Source organism: Protopterus annectens, chromosome 16.part0 (genome assembly GCF_019279795.1).
Source record: "Protopterus annectens isolate FY-2018-M chromosome 16.part0, PAN1.0, whole genome shotgun sequence".
In the NCBI taxonomy this organism is placed as follows: Eukaryota; Metazoa; Chordata; order Ceratodontiformes; family Protopteridae; genus Protopterus; species Protopterus annectens.
Genome location: NC_056750.1, coordinates 684071795 through 684091119, shown reverse-complemented (window position 1 = coordinate 684091119; position 19325 = coordinate 684071795). Strand labels below are relative to the sequence as shown.

The 19325-nt window shown below is 36.5% G+C and overlaps 1 protein-coding gene across 3 annotated transcripts in view; it reads left to right on the top strand.

The window, feature by feature from the left end:
* LOC122790830 overlaps positions 1 to 7562 on the top strand; it is a 754878-nt gene extending 747316 nt beyond the window's left edge. For all 3 annotated transcript variants that reach the window (XM_044058466.1, XM_044058465.1, XM_044058467.1), the window contains one exon: positions 3748 to 7562. In XM_044058466.1, coding sequence (XP_043914401.1) covers positions 3748 to 3911 — 164 coding nt within the window. In that variant the 3' untranslated portion in view covers positions 3912 to 7562. The remainder of the gene's footprint in view (positions 1 to 3747) is intronic.
* The last annotated feature ends 11763 nt before the right edge of the window (positions 7563 to 19325 follow it).

Sequence of the window (19325 nt, the reverse complement as noted above, 5' to 3'; positions counted from 1 at the left end):
CTTTTTGTTTTAGTTTTAAAAGACATTTTTCTTATAGCCAGTTAAACATTTACATTGCATTCTTTGACTGCAAAAGTATTCAGTCTAATAGCTGAATTGTGTAAGGGGTTGAAAAGCATCATTTTTATTTAAGTTAAACAGACTAGGCCAAAGTTTACTCTTTGAGACCTCCCAAATAAAGCTGTTGTGTGTCTATTTATGCTGGCCACCCCTTATGTAAATCTAAATTTAGAAGCTTCTCCTAGTCTTATATCATCTGCCAGTACTAGTCTGCACTACAGATTCATATTGGCATGGCCTTTCCCATAAAATAATAAAACTTCAGTTACCTTCCCATTCCTATCTCCTCACCCATTAGATGTACACTACAATACCTATGACATTACCCTCTGTTTTCAGCTTGGTTTTAAAACCTACATCTGGGGAAAGACTATGGATCACTGGAAAGCCGGCAACCCTCTTCTCAGGACCCATCCTAGGATCAGTATTTCTGTTTTGTTCCTAGAAAGAGGAGACATTAATTCTTAACTGCCACTGGGTAATGTATGTAGCGCTTCTACAAATGGTTTGGTTGACTTTTTGGTGACCCTTTTCCATTTATATTTTGAACCATTGCATAGTTTTGTGCTCTTGTGTACTGAGCTGCTGAATGCTGTACCCAGTACATCTACCAAGAACAGTAAATAAAACAAACTCCAACAACTTAGTAGAAAAATAGCAGATCCCAAATCCTCAGCTCGAACAGGGCAGAACACCACAATCCACTTCAAGTGCGCAATAAAGAAAGATTTCCACGCATCACAAAACACAGGTTTATTACCACAAGATATAGACTCCAGTAAAAATCAGGTTAATGTCAGGTTTAGCGCTTTCATCTGAGTAAATCAGACTTCTTCAGAACCAAGATTGTCTAACAATTCAGCCCTTAAAAAGTTAATTAGGCGCCAAAATCTTTTTTTAAAAATTAAAAGTTTTAAAAAGTTTTAAAGAGACATGAAAACTTTGTTAATAAAAGTAATTAAAAAAATACAGATATCCAATAAACACTAGATACTTAAAACTGTATATATATATATATATATATATATATATATATATATATATATATATATATATAGTACACTGAGTACTAAGTGAATGCATAATGATTTTCTAAACTTCCTTTGGGAATAATTAAATAATTAAATAAATTCAGTGCTTGTCATAAAAATGTCAAGGCATATGTAGGTATAATATTTCTAAATGATGTTCCCTAATTAATCTGTATTTTTTTAATTACTTTTATTAACAAAGTTTTCATGTTAGTTGAATCAAATATATGCATACTCTCCCATTCATATAGGACTATGTTAGCATAAGTATTTGCTATTGGTGTACCCATAGCAAGACCCAATACTTGATGGCACAGCTGCTCTCCAAATAGGAAAACTTTAATTGTTAGTACAACTTTTAAGGGAGCACAAATCATTTCTGTTTTCCGATTTGTGAGTGCTGTTTTCTTACATAAATGTTCTCACACATCATGTATGCTATATTCATTAGGGATGACAGTAAACAATGAGTTGGCATCCATTGTTACAAAAATAAACTGGGCAGTCTTATTCACAGAATACCACTGATAAAGTTATTTTAAAAATTCAACCCAATTGCATTTAAGCTGTTGAGAGTGCCAATGCACCGAGAAGCCAGTAATTCGAGACAATGATATCTTTATTTTCTACACTGACTCAACACCAAGCAGCAATTACTTAAAAAAAAAATTCACCCACCCATACTCCCTGCTAATTCTATGTATTCAACTCCTATATTGTACTATCGTGGAGAAAGGGAAGCCATCTGATCTGTTTATAAAAGGCTGTTTACCCTCCATCTGTAATATAGGACAGTCAGTCAGCTCTCAATATATTTAGCAACAGGGATATTTAATATCAAAAACTCAGGATATACTTTCCCATGAGCTATTTCTTGAGTAAAAGAACTATATCCTATTTATCAGATATTGAGCCACCAGTTGTCAATAGCTGTGACAACCCAAGTCCAAAATTAGCCTTTTAGAGAGAGAAGATAGCCATGGAAGAACCGACTAGAGCAGTATAACTTTCATGGTGTGAAGAACACAGTTATAATGGTTTTGCCAGTACAGTGACTCTCCTAAAAGGAAAGCAAATTATCATGTACCTCAAGGAACTTGAGGGAATGGAAGTGGGATCCATGATGTAGGGAAGACATGGATGACATTAAGTGTTTAATGATTCATTGCATGCAGTAAGAGATGGCTACGTGGATGAATTTTTCCCATAGAAAGTGCATTGCATGATAGTATCAGCTTTTTTGAAGAGGCAGTGTGATTAAAATTGCTGAAGCACTTTAACAGTATTTGGCACAAACGGTGCAGTTCATACAAGGGTGTGAAACCTACTTTTATCTGAACAGAATCTGCAGCTTGTATAATAGGTAGAGAGACGAGTAGGCTGTTTTAGGCCAATCAGCTAGTAGGTATGGAAATGAGCAGGTTATGATGGACCAGTCTGCATTTCCATGCATCTTTTCATGGTCAAGTTGCATCTGATTGCTGTAGCAACCCAGTAAACATTTGCCTCCACCCATGGAGTTTACTAGTAGCTTGCCAGGCTTTTCTTCCATATTACTCACAAACAGCTTGCATGCCTTGGAGTATTTAATGTCACTGGTTAGCCTATCACATGTCTTTTGGAGGTGAGAGGAAACTGGAATACTTAGGGGGGACCATGATCACATAGGGAAGGCATCCAGACTCTACACAGCTGAGAATTGAACCAGAGTACTTATTGCTGTGAAGTAACAGTACTACCATTGCACTACTGTGCTCCTACCTGCCATTTAAGTTTTGTTATATGAAATACTAAAAACACAAATACATTTATCAAATGTGTGTTTATTAACAGATGTAGGAAATGGATTTAGCACCAACTCATAACATGTCATGATTTATGCATATTTTGCAGTGGAGTTTTTCTAAATGTGTACATTCCTGTACTCACAAGTGACAAATGTCACTCCTTTGTACTTCTGTGTGAGGTGGCACAGTCATGCAGCAGGTAATGTTGTTGCCTCAGAGCACTTGATTATCTGGTCTAGTTTCATTGTGGGCTGCCTGCTATGTGATGGTAGCACGTCATTCATGATGCAGTGCTTATGTTTGGGTTTTTGCCATGTGCTACATCTTTAAGACATGTAGGTTGGTAAAGTTGTGACCCTCTGAGCTGTGTGTGTGTGTGTGTGTGTGTGTGTGTGTGTGTGTGTGTGTGTGTGTGTGTGTGTGTGTGTGTGTGTGTGTGATGCACATGCATGAGTTTGTGGTGTGATAGCATGTGCATCCTGCAGTGGACTGATGTTCCATCCAGAACTGGTTTTCTGTTTCACATCAAGTGGTTTATAGGCAGAATACCAGAGAATGAATGAACAAAGGCAGTCCCATTTATTGAATCTCATACAACTGAAAGAAAACAGGATATACGTTTGATCTGTGCTGTACCCAATAGCTAAGTGTCCACTGTAAATATTATATAATATGAGCAAACCAGATGTTTTATTTTTATTGTATTGCTGTTAAAGAAGCATTCTTAAACTTCTAGAATTAGTGGTTTAATGTTTATTTCATTGAAGTTAAAGTTGTGTTCTTAAATCACAGGACTTTACAGCAGCTTCCTAATTAAAACTGTCACTGTTAGTGTAATCAGTTCATTTCACTTTGTTCTTTTCTTTTAGGCAATTTTACTCAGATGGTCTGGAAATCCTCTACACTGGTGGGATTTGGCTTTGCTACAGATGGAAAGGGCATGTTTATTGTTGTAGGGTTTTATGATCCTCCTGGAAATATCTCAAACCCTGGTTATTTTAAGGACAATGTCCTGATGATGAAGAAGAAATAAAGTGAAGAATAAGACTGATATCATATCTAACACAATACAGTTCTGAGTCTTAAAAGGAAGAACATGAAATATTTGTCTTCCAAAGAGAGAGAAAAAATACACACACACACACACACACACACACACACACACACACACACACACACACACATATATATATATATATATATATATATATATATGTATATTTCCTGCTGTGTCTTAGTGTGATTTTTATCATGCCAGCGCTGCAGAGAGAGACTCATACATCTTAAAGTCATCCATGGAGCAAGAGCATTGGTATTTTGCTGTAAATTAATGCACTCTGTTGCTGGTTTCTGCCTCTTTTCTGCTGCTTACAGCTATAGTATAACTCTAGTAATGCTTATCGCTTTGCAATATGTAACTCACTGGATGAGTAAGAAATGGTTTCGGTACCATACAGCATGTAATAAACCACTGACATATAATATGGCACTGTAATATACAAAGGACTTGATATAATGCAAAAAAGTTACGTATAATGCAAGCAACACTGTGCAAAAAGTGCTATCAAAAGTGCGGGAATTGTATGTAAAACAGTATAACATAATCAGGTATTGTACCATATGCGATAAACTAGTGTGAGTGGCACAACACAAAACAATGAAAAGAAAAGCTGAGCCAAATGATATTCTTCCTAAATCTTCTCTGAATTCATTTGTCAACAAATTTTATATATTCAGTTCTGTTTCTGCTGTTCTTATGAACCCTTGTGTTTTATGGTGTCAGCTTATGGCAAATTACATTTTAGAAATTTTTGTAGCTATTTTCATCATCTTACTTAATTTCCATTGTTGATCTGCTACAGAATTTGGTTATGAAATAATAAACAAGTTTCAAACTGTTCTAAAGTGGTGCTTGCCATAAAGCTGTGATTCACAAACAACAAATAATTTTACCAATTGGTCTGCAGAGCAAAATTAGTGACAGAATTGGGACCAGTGTTTAAACTACATAACTGTAACAGTAAAAGCAGTATTTTGCTATTTGAACATAGTTAATTTTAAGTACATGTGTAGCAAATGCATATAATTCTGATTGATGCATACTGTTTGTCATTCAGTCAGAAACTCTTTTCCATCATTACAAATTGATTATAGGTTGCTAAAGTTTAACTAAAACATTTTATTTATTATTTAATTACTAAAGCCTGATCTCAATTTTGGAATGCTTTTGGGTAATCAAAGGGTTAGGGCAGACTTATGGAATGTTTTGTAAGTTATTAAGTTTGAATCTGCTAAAAGCTAGTTCTGTGAAAGTTTACTGAATCCTAGTCCTCTGTCCCACCCAGTCATTGTTTACATATTAAATGTAGGGCCACACTTGACCCCAGAATAAAAAAAATACAGTTTGGCCAAAAAGCATTTGACAAGTCAAAGTAATAAAGATTTGTTTTATGTTTTTAGTAACAAATAGCAAGTACTTTTCCCCAAAGTGACTTAGTGATCCTATGAATTCTGCTATGCAAAAATCTATGTTTCTGTTTCAGAATTAAGTTCTTTGTTTGCACATGAGGAATTGCATAGTAAACCAGTCCATGATTAAACTTTGCTGGATAAACACATGGTGAAGATTTTAAATATTCATAAATGTTTAATACAGTTTTAAACTGGGAAATATTAAGTTCCATATTACTAGTAGAAGTAAAACTTTCAATGCTGCATCTAAACTATGATGCATTTTAAGATTCAAGAAAAGTTTTAAAAATCTTATGAAAAAACAAAAAAAAACCACCTCAAGTTGCAAATTAATATGCCCTCTTGAAATGCTTTGTGAAATTATTAGAGCACTAGTTGACTGTTAATCAGTAATCACATGTTTACTATATGGAATGCATATGGCTATTTGTCAAAGCAAGACCACAATGTAGTATGACTATGCTAATAGAAAATGTGACAATGCCTTGGGAACCAAGATTTATTTAAGGGTGTGAAAAGGAATATATTAGTATTTTAACACATCTACACAACCAGGAAAGGCTGTGTAGATATATGTTGAAGTTCTGCAAAGACCTAGCTGACTTTCAGGGCTCCTTTTGACATTTTAGTTTATTAAGATGCTTTGGTATTTTAAAGTACATAGCTTCGTATGAGGTTATTAGGCTATTGGCCTAGGCCCTTTATAAGCCTAGCCATGTTATACCCTTGTTCCCTTATTGACCAAGTTGTATGGTCTATATTTGCAGCTGAAGAGCTGAAATGGAGGTACAGAATAATAGGTCAATCCATTTTACTGTTAATCTGTGTTTCATTCATGTTACTGTTAATCTCCTTTTCAAAATCTTTCCAAAAGTAAAGTACAGTGTAGCTTGGTGATAATACAAAAAAAAAAACACAATAAAATCTAGTGCACAAGATCAGGATGATTAATTCGTGAACTGATACAAAAACATGAGTTTTAAGACATGTTCTGAAGAGTTTAAAAAGTTACTGAGGTAGAACCAAGAAACTAATATGACAGGGTAGGTTATGAACTTAATGGAAAGCAACTGAGTTTTAAGATTTGATTTTGAAGATATTAAAAAGTCAGTGAGATGAAGTAATTGGAAAGTTCAGTAATATTTTGGCAATTAGCCACAATGTAAATTTAAGATATTTGCCCACTTGCACTTCTATTGTGTGGATTTTTACACTTAAACCCTCCCCTTTCAGTCCTGTGTTTAATCTGAAGTTGATGTGGAGGATGCACAGAGTTTGACAGGATAGCATCATGCAATAGTAGATAGCCTGTTGTGGTTGCATTGGAATGACAGATTAGATGTTGTAGATGATGTCGGAGTATAAATCTGTCGAAGGTTTTTACTGTTCAAACATTATAAACTGGGAGTTGTTTTGTATTGCCTTGAGCTAGAAAGTAGAGGCAGGGCTGAATATACCATTCATTTTTGGGAGTGGGCTGCATTATGTAGGGATCCTATATGCCATAGATGAAGTAGTATTTCAGTGGAGACTGAGACAATAAGATTTTAGACACATTCATCTTATTTTTACCGTGAACATGCATGCACAGATGGAGAGTCACACTCACAGCAATTACATGGCATTAATATGCATACCCATCCACAAATACAGACATATAAGCAAATCAGAATTGAACTGTATTTTTAGGTACAAATTATTCAGTTGTACAAATGTGGTAAAAATAGCATCATGACCAAACTGTGAATATCTTGTAATGTATAACTTTAGTGACTGTGTTAGAAAGAGGGGCTCAGCTTAGGTAGATCATGACTGGTGTTTTTTGTTTCTGTCAATGCAGATTACTTTTAGAGGCCCTTCTTTAAGACTCTTATAGCCTACATTCCCTTGCTTTAATATGAATATATCTGCTGTGATGCTTATAATTCAGGTAAAACTGTAAATTATCACTGCTTGTTTTGTTTCATGGCATTTTCTGATGCATAAATTGTTCTGCCCTGGAACTTTCAATATGGAAGACATGTATCATATTACTATAAAAACATTTTTATTGTATTAGCTAAACTTTATTTTTGTGTTCTAAGAGATGAAAATATTTGCATATAATGTATGCCGAAATTTATGTAATATTTCTTTAAAGCCAAAGAGCAGATTGTCATCAGATGACAGGACAATAGAAAATGATCTGTCCATTAAAGCTTTCAGAAATGTCTCTTAAGGTCATGTGTTTTTTTATTGTTGCTGTTAAGCATTTACTCTTGGAGTCTGTCTCCCATAGTGAGAGCATCATGTAGCAAATACTTTCCAGGGACTGAATGAACTACTTTGATATCTATAAATATGCAGGAGATTCTTCGATTATATCTCTTCCACTGAAATCATTGGCCATGGAATGTATCATCATGGAATGTATATACAAAAACATTGGTAATTTTCAAACTCTGGACCCCACCCAGTTCAGGTTTGTAAAAGGCAGATCATATCTCCGAAACCTGAAAGACTTCTTTGAAGCAGTCAACAAAGCTGTAGACGAGGGTAAGGTGGTTCACACAGCCTATCGAGATCGCACCATGGCTTTTGATATCATCCCCCCCTCTGGAATTATAGATAAACTCACTAAACTAGGTATAAATCCCTGTGTCACAAGATGGGTTGCCAACTGGCTCACTGACAGAACCCACACTGTGAAAGTAGCAGAATCCAAATCCGACTTCAGACCAGTGACAATGGAGTACCACAGGGTTCAGTCCTGGGTCCTCTCCTGTTTGGTATCTACTTTTCTGAAGTACAGGCTAACACAGAAGGTCTTTGGCTAATGAAGTTTGCAGATGACTGCAAACCTGGAGCCATAATTGAAACTCCTAATGATGTGGACTTCCTACAAAAGGGCCTCACTGAAACAGATGCCTGGTGTCAAGGCCATGGCCTTAAGCTCTGTGCCGAAAAGTGCATTGTCATCCCCTTTGGTAAAAACTCTGTACCCATGAGCTACCACATAGGTGGTATTCTACTTAACACCGAAAGTGTGATAAGAGACCTTGGGACACAGGTGGACAGTAATCTCTCCTTTGGTAATCACATTGCCACAGTAATCAGGAAATCCTTCTATGTGGCACACCTTATCACAAAAGGTTTCTCATCCAGGAAAAAATAGGTCATTGTTCCCTATACTCATCACTCATTAGACCCATTATAGAGTACAGCGCCCCTTTTGGTATGTACCTCACAAGACATCTACAACAACTGGAAAGGCTGCAGAAATACCTCACAAAGAGGATTACCAGCCACAAACAGATGCCCTACGCATACCATCTCAAAAAACTCCAGCTTTATTCCATCACATATTGTCTACTCAGAGGTGATCTCTGCCTAACATACAAAGCTATGTCAAACCTAGAGCTGTTGGACATGCTGCACTTAAAGAAATCTGAATCCCTCTAAGCTACACACTCTAGGGACCTAAACCTTGTCACCACAATAAACAGAACATGCTGGAGGGATAGATTCCTGTCCAAGAGACTTCCCATACTCTGGAACAAACTACCTATCTATATCAAACAAAGCTCCTCATTAGCACTCTTCAAGAAAAATCTTGATGAATGGATGGGAAATAGGAAATTCACCCTGGAGGTCACCTCTGTGGCTCTGCTTGACAGGGGCACAGAAAAATAATTTTATTGGGTGGCTAAGGCCAGGGTACCTTTTTGGCTAGGCTTGTATAGGCCCTAGGGCCGATAGCCTAGTACCTACCTATGAACCTATGAATATCCTATCATCTTGCACTAATTCAATTTTCTAGTCAATGCAAGTTAATATAGTTTAAAAGAAAGCTGTTTTATCAAAGCTATGCAAGCCATTGATTTCAGACCATTCTTCTATGGTTTTATGTTTGGGGTAAATTTTCAGTCCCATCTTCTAAGATGGGACACAGTCAAGACCTTTCAGATTGGTCTTAGTATTGTCTACTGAGCGGGACCTTTACTATCAGCTTTATTGTATGACTGTATGGGCCCTTTAGTATCAGCTTTTCCATGTGACCCTATGGTCCCTTTAGTGTCAGGTTTTCTGTATAGCCCTATGGCCATTTTTATTAGTTATTTTCTTAGAGCCTAGTATAACAGTTGCCATTTTGCAAATTGAGGTGCATTACCGATTTCCAAGTTACATAAATGATGAAGGTGATAGAATCTCATTGTTTGCAAATAGCCCTTGTATATTTTTATTTATGTATTTATTATACAAGTGTTAACCAGGTAAACCCTTTGGACACAAGTTTCCTTTTTTGTAGGCAACTTAGGAGTACTAAATAAGTCACTTGCTCAGAGTCGCGTAGCAGACAAATGGAAATGGAGGGAATCAAACCCTTTTTACCTTTTCAGGAAGAGGCTCAGTAACAGTTTAATGCCTTAATCCTCTGTGCTAATTTCCCATCATTGAACTGCCCTGGCATAGCTATATGTCATGTAACATTACTCCAGATTTTTCTGGTTTCAAATTAAAAAAATTACTCCAGCCTTGTTGTGCCCTTTGGCCTTTTTAAACACTATACCCCTAATGGTATACCCTGTGTTTCCAGCATTTCCTTAAGATAGTCTTTAATAACATCCTTTCTAGATTATACCCATGTTCTCTTCTCTCCACGGTGCATTTCCTCTATACCCCCATGCACATCACTTGCCCCTGTCAGTGAAGAGCATTAAAATCTGTATTGCGCTTTCTATCAGCCCAGTTTTCTTTTGTTTGAATGGCTCCAGTGATGTAAACAGTGCTTCAATTGTAGCATTAGCACTAGTCTGGATAGTGGAAGGATGACCACCTCATCTCTGGAGTCTGCTCCCTGGATTTCATACGCAGTATCTTGTTAATGTTCACCACATACAGCATAATATCATGTAGCTTATGGGTAAATATGATTGCCAGATCCCTTCTCTTCTGTGTCCTTTGTAAGGGTTCCCAACAAAGCATATACTTTTTCCATGGAGTACCCACTGCAAAAGTATAGAACCTTGTGTTGTTTGTGTTGTTTGTCTTAAATATCAGTTGACAATTTTCTGCCCACCTTGCAACCAGTATGGGTATCTTTTGAAACCACTACCTCTGGTCTTTGACAGTTGCACCAAAGAAGGCAGTTAATTAAATTATTTCTGCTGAGGGTTGAGTGAATCAAATAGAGATTTCTCTCAGGAGAAGTAGATGTCACATGGTACGCGTCATTCTAGAAAGCAGTCACATTAAATACATTATGTTGCCTAATTGCAAATTTTTTTCTGTATTTTTTTTGCTATCAGATCTGCTGGTCATCAAGCTTTCATATCTGACACAAATATGCATAGGACTGATCTAAGCATGGCATGTTCAGGCATTCCTCTGCTACTCACTTTTCTCCTGCTAGTTCCCCTCTAACTGCTACCTACTGCTTCTATTCAAATATCCTTTTTCATTCCCTGTTCTGTGGGCCAGTCGTATAATCCCTTCTCATTATCTTGTGAGCAGCAGTGTTAAGGCTCTTTCTATCATTTGAATTCCTTACACCTGCACGGCTGCTTTTGTCCACAATAGTGATGATTCAGATGTAGAACTGGATCAAGCTGGATTTACAAACCTCTGTTGTGTGGAATCCTATTTCAACCATTAGTACGAAAATTATTGTCTAATATGAATACTAGCCTACACTTTAGCATAGGTTCTTTTGTAGATTCATTATTATATAATGGAGGCAACAATGTTAATCTATAGTGTCCTTGCAACACTATATTTTTTTAAAGCACAGTTAATCAGGTTTGGTTTTGGTTCTCCAAGTTTCCACTATTTAAGATCATAATGTGACTGTTCAGAAATTTCATTGGCAGTCACTACTGAATGTACTACTTAAATGCCATTTCATGTTAGTAGCAAAGATCGAAAACAGTTTATTTTAGAATGAGGCAAGCCCCACTGTACTGCATGCATTGGGTGGCAAGCCCTCCATGCTCCCTGAAATGTGTGTATAAATGTGCATGTATGTATCTATCTATTATATATATATATATATATATATATATATATATATATATATATATATATATATATATATATATATATATATATATATATATATATACACACACACACATATATATATATATACAGATGTACATATATGCATGTATAGGTTTACTATCAAAATGTATGGCAGTTACATGAAACTTGGAAGGTCAAAATCATGATTCCAGGTTTCCGTAACATTGATATGTACATGTTTGCATCCACAAAAGCGAATACTAGTGTGCATTCACTCATATGAAGTTGATGTTTTGACTGGAGATCACAATCCAGTGGGGATTGGGAAAGTTACCCTTTTCCTTACTGTAGTGCGATCTCAGAGTTTGTATATATAATAAGCGGGGGATGGGGTGCAGGCCCCCACATGGGGGGTGCAGGGGGTGTGCCCCCTTGCAAAATGTTGGTAAAAAAACTGAGTAAGTCAAGGTACATTGGGTAATGTCGATAATATAAAATTTCAAATTATTCACATTACCCCTTTTGTTGTTTTGATTAAAAAAAGTTTTTATTTTTGACTTTTTTTTTCGAGTGAGTCATTAATTAATTAATTAATTAATTAATCATTAGTGTTTCGAAATTTTTAGAATAAACCACACAAACACACACCAACTCCATGGATATACAACACTACAGAAAAAAACACATGCAGTAGTTATGAGCAGTTACTCACTGCTTTTTTTTTAAATGAAAGATCGAGTGATTTCCAAGGAACTGCTGTGCAAGAAAACACAGGACAGCCATTCAACATGCACCACTGTACATCCTGGATGTCAGTTATTGCAGTCTTTACACCTTATCTTTCCAAAGGCTTTTGAATTCTTCTGCATTTTTCTTTAATTGCATTACTATCTGTCCATTTGGCCTATCCAAACCTGCTCTGTCTCCCTGTGCTAGCATCCATTCTCATCATTCTGTTTAAATTCAGAAGTCAAACACACATTTAATATTTCTGCCTGTTGAGTCATTTTCAGGCTTCCTATCTTATTTCCTGCAAAGTAATTATTGATTGATCCTTCTTGCCTTCTCCACTGCATCTGATGTATTTATTTTAACTGTTGATCATCTCTTCTCCCCACCCAAGCTCCCTTTATTTCTAAGGGTAATTTTGACAACTTTTTCAGTATCTGTATGGTTTATTTTCATCTTTGAAACATTTTTAATGTTTATCAATGCTCAGTAAGTACTGACTTAAATTTGTGACTTGCAGAGACATTTCTATTGGGACAGACCAGTAAAGCCATGACTATGACCCAGACAAAGGTCATTATTTTTTTTGGAGCTGGCATGGGGACAATGAGTGTGCCCTTCCTGGAAGGAAGGAGGGCATTATGGGTCACAACAGTACCATAATCCCTTCTGAGAGAAAATGATGAAGCAGGAAGTAACCCTGGGCTTTGCATTTTGCTGTCCAAGATACATTTGCATGTCAGCTCTTCTTTTGGGTTTACAGGAGCATGCATTTGCATATACATCCCCAGAGTGGCCAAGGCTGCATGTCCCCCACCTAGGGAAGGGGATAGGGCTTAATAATAACATATTCATTTCCGGGAAGCTTCTGAAGATACTAAACTCACCCTATGGCTGCCCAGGTGATGGCCATTGCGGAACGCTCTCAAGGCTTAAGTGCAAATGAAGAAGGACTGATGACCAGCAGATATGAAAGCAAAAAAAACATACAGACAAAAATCTGCAATTTGTCAACATAATGTATTTAATGTGACTGCTTTCTAAAATGATGTGTACCATCTCACATCTATTTCTCCTCAGAAAAATCTGTTTGTCTCATTCAGTCCTCAGCAAAAATAATTTAATTAACCCCCTTCTTCCCAAAGTCTGCATATCAACAAAACCACTTGCTTCCTGACCACATTTCTTATAAATTCCTTATTGAAAATGAACCTCATATGATTTGTGATGTCTTATCAATGAAAACAAGTTAAATTTAAAAGCTCTTTATTAGATAATGGGTTACAACTAGTCTTAGTATCAAAGGTGTTGCTAATTTATTGTTGCAGATTTATGAAAGAAAAATGTCATTTTTAATTGGCTAGTATTACTAATGTTATGGTGAAACAATGAGTTATATCTCTTTAAGTGTACAAGATAGTGCCAGGATATCAGAATGAAAATTCTTCACCCTTGCAATTACTTTCTCATGATGTATGACAACAGCACCTAGCATACTGCTATCTTCTAAAACTGCATGGGTTATGCAAATTATGCATATGATATTTTTACAATATTTCAAAACTAAAAGATTAAACTACAAAGCTTTATATGGTGGATGGCCAGTATCAGTGGCAAAATTGCGTGCCTTAGTTTTACGTATAAGATGGTACAATTTGTTTGTCTGTAGGTCAGACAGTTTATGATATTAATGTAGATATGAAAATATTGCTAATATCCATAACTGCTTTACCAAAGAAAATTACCAATCATGTTTTAATATATTTTGTTGCCAACCTATCTAAGACATCAACTACAACATGACAGTGTCACAGTTCATGTAAATATGAAAAATGTCATATTTTTCAAAACTTTTGCAAACCCTCCTTAACTCCAGCCCTGCACATCCTATGCTGACCATTTCACTGTGCTTGCCTAACAAATCGTGGCAGCCTAGCACCTAGCTACCTTAGTTTAAGTATTTATGCCCAAAGTTCAGAAATGAAAATCTGAAAAACATCAAAGGCATTAATGAAGATACTCACCTAAGAAGTATAGGGAAGTCCTCTGTTAATACAATATTACTAATACAATATTCGTAAACTCTGAGCTTTGGCCGGCTAAGACCTACATGAAATCAAATCAACTGGACGTATAAGTGAATTTAAATAAATCTTTAACTGCACTTTTTTCAAATAATACAGCATTTAAATTGATGTATGTGTTGCATTGAATAGTATCTAGCTGGAAGTTGTGGCCCTGTTGTTTCAGTTAATTCCCCACCAACCCTCTCTGCTTTTGTTTTGGTGTTAATCTTGGTGGCTTTGAAACTGCCTACCCCTCTTGTAAATTTGCATTTGGATACTCCTCCTGGGCCCATCTCATTTGCTCACTCAAGAAAAAAAAATGTTTGCACTTTTTTCATCTGCTTTTAGTGTATTTGTGTTTCTTCGTACTTTATTTTGCTTTTGCGTCATCTTAAAAGTACTCAGTTGTATTTATTGAGGGGTGGCTCGTGCTATAGGACTGCAGGACTGCAGCCCTCCCACCTAGAAACAAAAGAAATAAAAACGTGAAACATAAAATTAAACTTCCGCGCAGACTGCCCAGGAATCTGTGCAAACTCTGACTGCCTCAGTCAGCAGTCCAGATACAGGGAAGGCATTTTCTGCCCCACAGATGCCCAGGAATCTGTGCAGTAGATGACAGCACAGAACAGAGATTCTCTGGACTGCTTAATCCGCAGACAGGACCCATCAGGAGAGAGGTGAGGTTAACCTCTCGCAGGGATTCGAGCACAGGACCAATCAGGAGAGAGGTAAGTTGAATTTAAGCTCTAGCAGGGAAGTGCTGGATATGACTGCACAGGTTTGCAGTTTAAGTATTGTGGATTCATTCGAGCGCAGGGTTTGCAGTTTAAGTATTGCGGATTCATTCAAGCGCTGGTTTGGAGTTAGTTTTTTAAGTATTGTGGATTCCAGGTCCAGACACAGAGAGAGAGAGAGAGAGAGAGAGAGAGTGTGTGTGTGTGTGTGTGTGTGTGTGTGTGTGTGTGTGTGTGTGTGTGTGTGTGTGTGTGTGTGTGTGTGTGTGTGAAATGCCCCAGTTAACACATAGTGGTGGGTAGAGATACTCAGGCTTGAACCCTGTACTTTGGATGCAGGTGGCAAGGACCTGAATTCCCTACCCACCACTATTTGTAAAAAATTGCAGATTTTTGCCTCATATTTGTTCTGTTCCTCATAAAATCTGTGGTTTCTGTATCTTCATATTTCCTTGCTAAGGTCTGTAGTGCAGTCATGCACTGGTAACATTGTTTGTTCTCTGGTTTGATTCTTGGCTGGGGTGCCTTCTGTGTGGAGTCTGCATGTCCTCCCATCTCTTACAAAGATGTGTCTGGAGTGTTTCTCCATGCTCTGCTGAAAATTGGATTTGTTTTGTTCTAAGTCAGACTAGTTTACTGGTTAACAAATGTTGAAAAATAACAGGCATTTGAATTTCAGACTTCATATTCTTCAGAAAGTGCATGGTAACACAAAATTGTTCTAGCAGTTGTCTAAGTTTATAACATGGATATTTGAAGTTTGCCCATATTTTTGGGACTGTAATCCCCCATTATTGGCCTCATCCAGGTATTTTGTGCTAAAGTTGAGAGCTATGGTGAGAACTGAATTCACTGAATGTTTGGGAGCTGTATTCCCCCCATTACTGGCTTTGTCCACATGTTTTTTGCTAAGAGGTTGAGAGCTATGGTTAGAACTGAATTCACTGAATATGTTTGGCAGCTGTATTCCCACATTATTGGCTTTTTTCAGGTGTTTTTTGCTAAGAGGTTGACAGCTATGGTGAGAACTGAATTCACTAAATGGTAGCCATTTAAGTTTGTCTTCCTCTGTTTCACAAAACAGCTGATTTGGCATAGTGGTATGTTTCTCTGACTGTTTTGCACAGGGTCCCCTGGGTTCAAGACGTGGCAGTGAAATGTATGGTGGTAACACAGCATTTTATTCTAGCAACTTTCCAACATTATACAAGCAATGCTTAAAATGTGTCCCTGGTTTTGGGGCTTTTGTCTCCCCCCCCCAATAAATGTTGGCTTTTTCCAGTTTTCTTGTGCTGCAAAGTTCAGAGATACAGCTGAGTGTCAAGTAGATTTTACAAGGAGCTGAGAGCTGCAGGAGAACAAAAGTTTAGTGCTGCTTATGCTAAGTCTTCTTGTGTTGTTAATAGCACAACAGGTCGTGATGCAGAAGGTTGTGGGTTCTACTCCCACAATAGGTAGATGCATTGCTGATATTGTACTGTGTTGTAAAGGGGGTGGATGCTGCAGTCCTTTTTGGCAAAGATACCTAGTAACTATGAACCTGTTATCAGTTTGCCATCCATTCCCTATTGCGATATTACTGGCTTATCATTTTTTTTAATGCATGCAACATAGGCAATGTATTCTTCAAGGGCAACAGGCACTTTATTTGTAGATGAAACAATGACATATAAAGTTGTTTGCTAGCAACAACCTCTTTATTAGTTACAGATTTCTTTAATGTGGATTTTACTACTTCAGAGATTGTGCATATTTACTGATACTGGTGGACTGTAGAAGGTTGAGTAGACTTTTATGACAGAAATGTTCTGAATTGGGCAGTTTTGTCATTATTGGTGCATGCATTTTGTTTCATTGTTTACTGGAAAAATGTTCAAAACAAATTTAAAATGCCCTCTAACAACTGTACTATATTGTACAAGGAATATAATTTTGCAATCGGGAAGGTATATCAAAGACCACGTGTATGTTTCATGTGCAAGGGGCTATGATTTGGAAACAGCCCAAAGTTAATCTTTATCTGGCACTGGCAAAATGTATTTTCTTTCAATTTGGGTTTCAATACTGTTTTGATGAATGTGAGTTTCAAGGGCACAGAAGTTTTAATGCTAAGTCTGTTTTCACTGTGAGATTGCATTGCTTTATTTCACAGATGTCTTAGTGTTTGTGCTGTAAAATGCCAAATAAAACTTTCAAATGAAGTCCAAATCATCGTAGAAGTAAAGCAGTATGCACATTAGTGTTTATGGTAAATGGGGTGAAATAGCCAAGTAATGGTTCATTGGAATGGCTGCAGGGTGGAGGCTCCATTTGACCATGATTTTGTGAGGGGGAAGGGCGGCAAACTCAAAGACAGCCCCGGCTGAACTATACCTCTAAGTTGTCCATATTTTTGCAGAATGAATAGATATTTGTTTCTTATTTTTGGTTTGTTCCTCATAAAATTTGTGGATTTCTAGCAAATCATTTAGGAATGAAGTCACTAAATGACAGACATTGAGTTTCATACATTATAACCTTCAGAAAAATGCGTGCTAAAGCAAGACCTGTTATTCTATCAGTTGTTTTAAGTTTATACAAGAGCAATTTTTAGTAGTGTTTGTATGTTCCCCCAATATTATTTGGCCTTGTCCAGATTTCCTACATCAAGAGGTTGAGAGGTACGTGCAAATCGCTTTTCCTCCTCAAAATAGCAATTTTGGAAGAAAACGTGGAAGGTTTACAATTATATATAACTTGCTTTAGCTAAGCATATAGATACACACCCTAAACATAGTTTTAAATTTAGGGCTTTACAAGTTATAAATATAAACAAGAGAGAGGGTGATGGACAGAATCACCTGGAAACAGCAGAGCTCAATTGGATTTTAAGATTGAAGTCTCATATTCAACCGGGACTTAACCAGTCAGTTAGTATAAAACCCATATTTGCAGCACGTAGATAGATATATTAAAGGTCGATTTTTTAGTTAGTTATTATAGTTAGTTATTTTATTTATATGAATATGGCCATGGAATTATTTGATTATGATATCTAAATTAATTGGTATACATCTTTATATAAATACATCTGCATATTTCTATGTGGTTTATGACTGCATTTGTTATTTATTGTTTTTATCCTATCATATACTCTAGGACTGATGTGTTTTCAGTAGTCCTGGGCATTTTGATGCTTCACATTTTATTTTTATTTTCATCTTTATTAGATATATATTTTAGTTAAGTACCATGTTTATATGCATATATATCTATATTTATATAAATTTTCATCTTCATTCAATCCATATGCATGATGATTTTTTGTAAATATATTGGTATAAAAAGGGGCTTATACATACACATTTACTCTAGTAATATTGAGTTCTACCACACCCTGTTGAGTTTGTTGAATGGATTGGTTGATTAATTGAATAAGTGTTTTATGTAATTGATTGATTAATTTGTTGGGCTAAGGTATATAAAGCATTCATATTGAGTCTTTTTGTAAACCTGAGGAAGTGTACCTATTGTACGTGAAAGCGCTTGTTTTTTAATAAATTCAGTTCATTTTACATCGTGGGGGTCTCCATTCGTTTTGTTCTGTGGATATAACTTCCTTCTTCAGTGTGAGACCTTGGATGGCAGCTTTCCTGTTTTTCCTAATATTTGTGTCTATTTTGGGACTTTGCTACCAACACACGATGGATACACCTACAGTGGAGCTTGATTATAATTCTGGTCTGAAGAGTCCGGCTAATAAGTGGAAAGATATTTTTGGTCAACATGAGAATCCTTTACTGAATTTGGACCTACATGTTCCTGTGTCTGCAAATAATGTAGTTACTGTAACTGACTTTAAAGACTTTTTTAACAGCCTTAGAGAGCTTGAGAATGACCTGTATAAAATGCATAGACTGTTATGGCAAAGAAGAGATTTGGAAGCATGTCTTCACCTCCAAGTAATACCTCGAGGCATGCGGGTTCTCTGCATGCCTACGTATGGTGACAGTCACCCTGAACTATTAAAGCAATGGCAACAACTGAATATAGACTTCAGTAAGCAATATATTAGACTCTTAATTGATTATTTTACACCTGTTGAAAATATGTTAGCCTCCAAAGTGGAGACTCTGCATAGAGATCTAGTTGGTCGCTATAAAGGTGAAGCTTATGAAAAAAAGATTGATGCCATGTATATGCAAGTTATTGCCTCTAGTGATAGGCTGCAACAGCTGAAGTATAAAAAGCTACAAAGAGATTATTGAGATTTTTTTTATCAGGCCAGATTTTTGTCTGGCCGAAAGCTCACAATTATTCCAATAACTATGTAGCTCCATCTCATAATTCAAATGAGCAGCATGAAGTTATAGACATTGCCCCTTTAAATCATACACCTACTGATGAACTTGCAGTTCCTACTTGTTCGGATATGACGTCGAACGATAGAAGTAATCGAGTGGA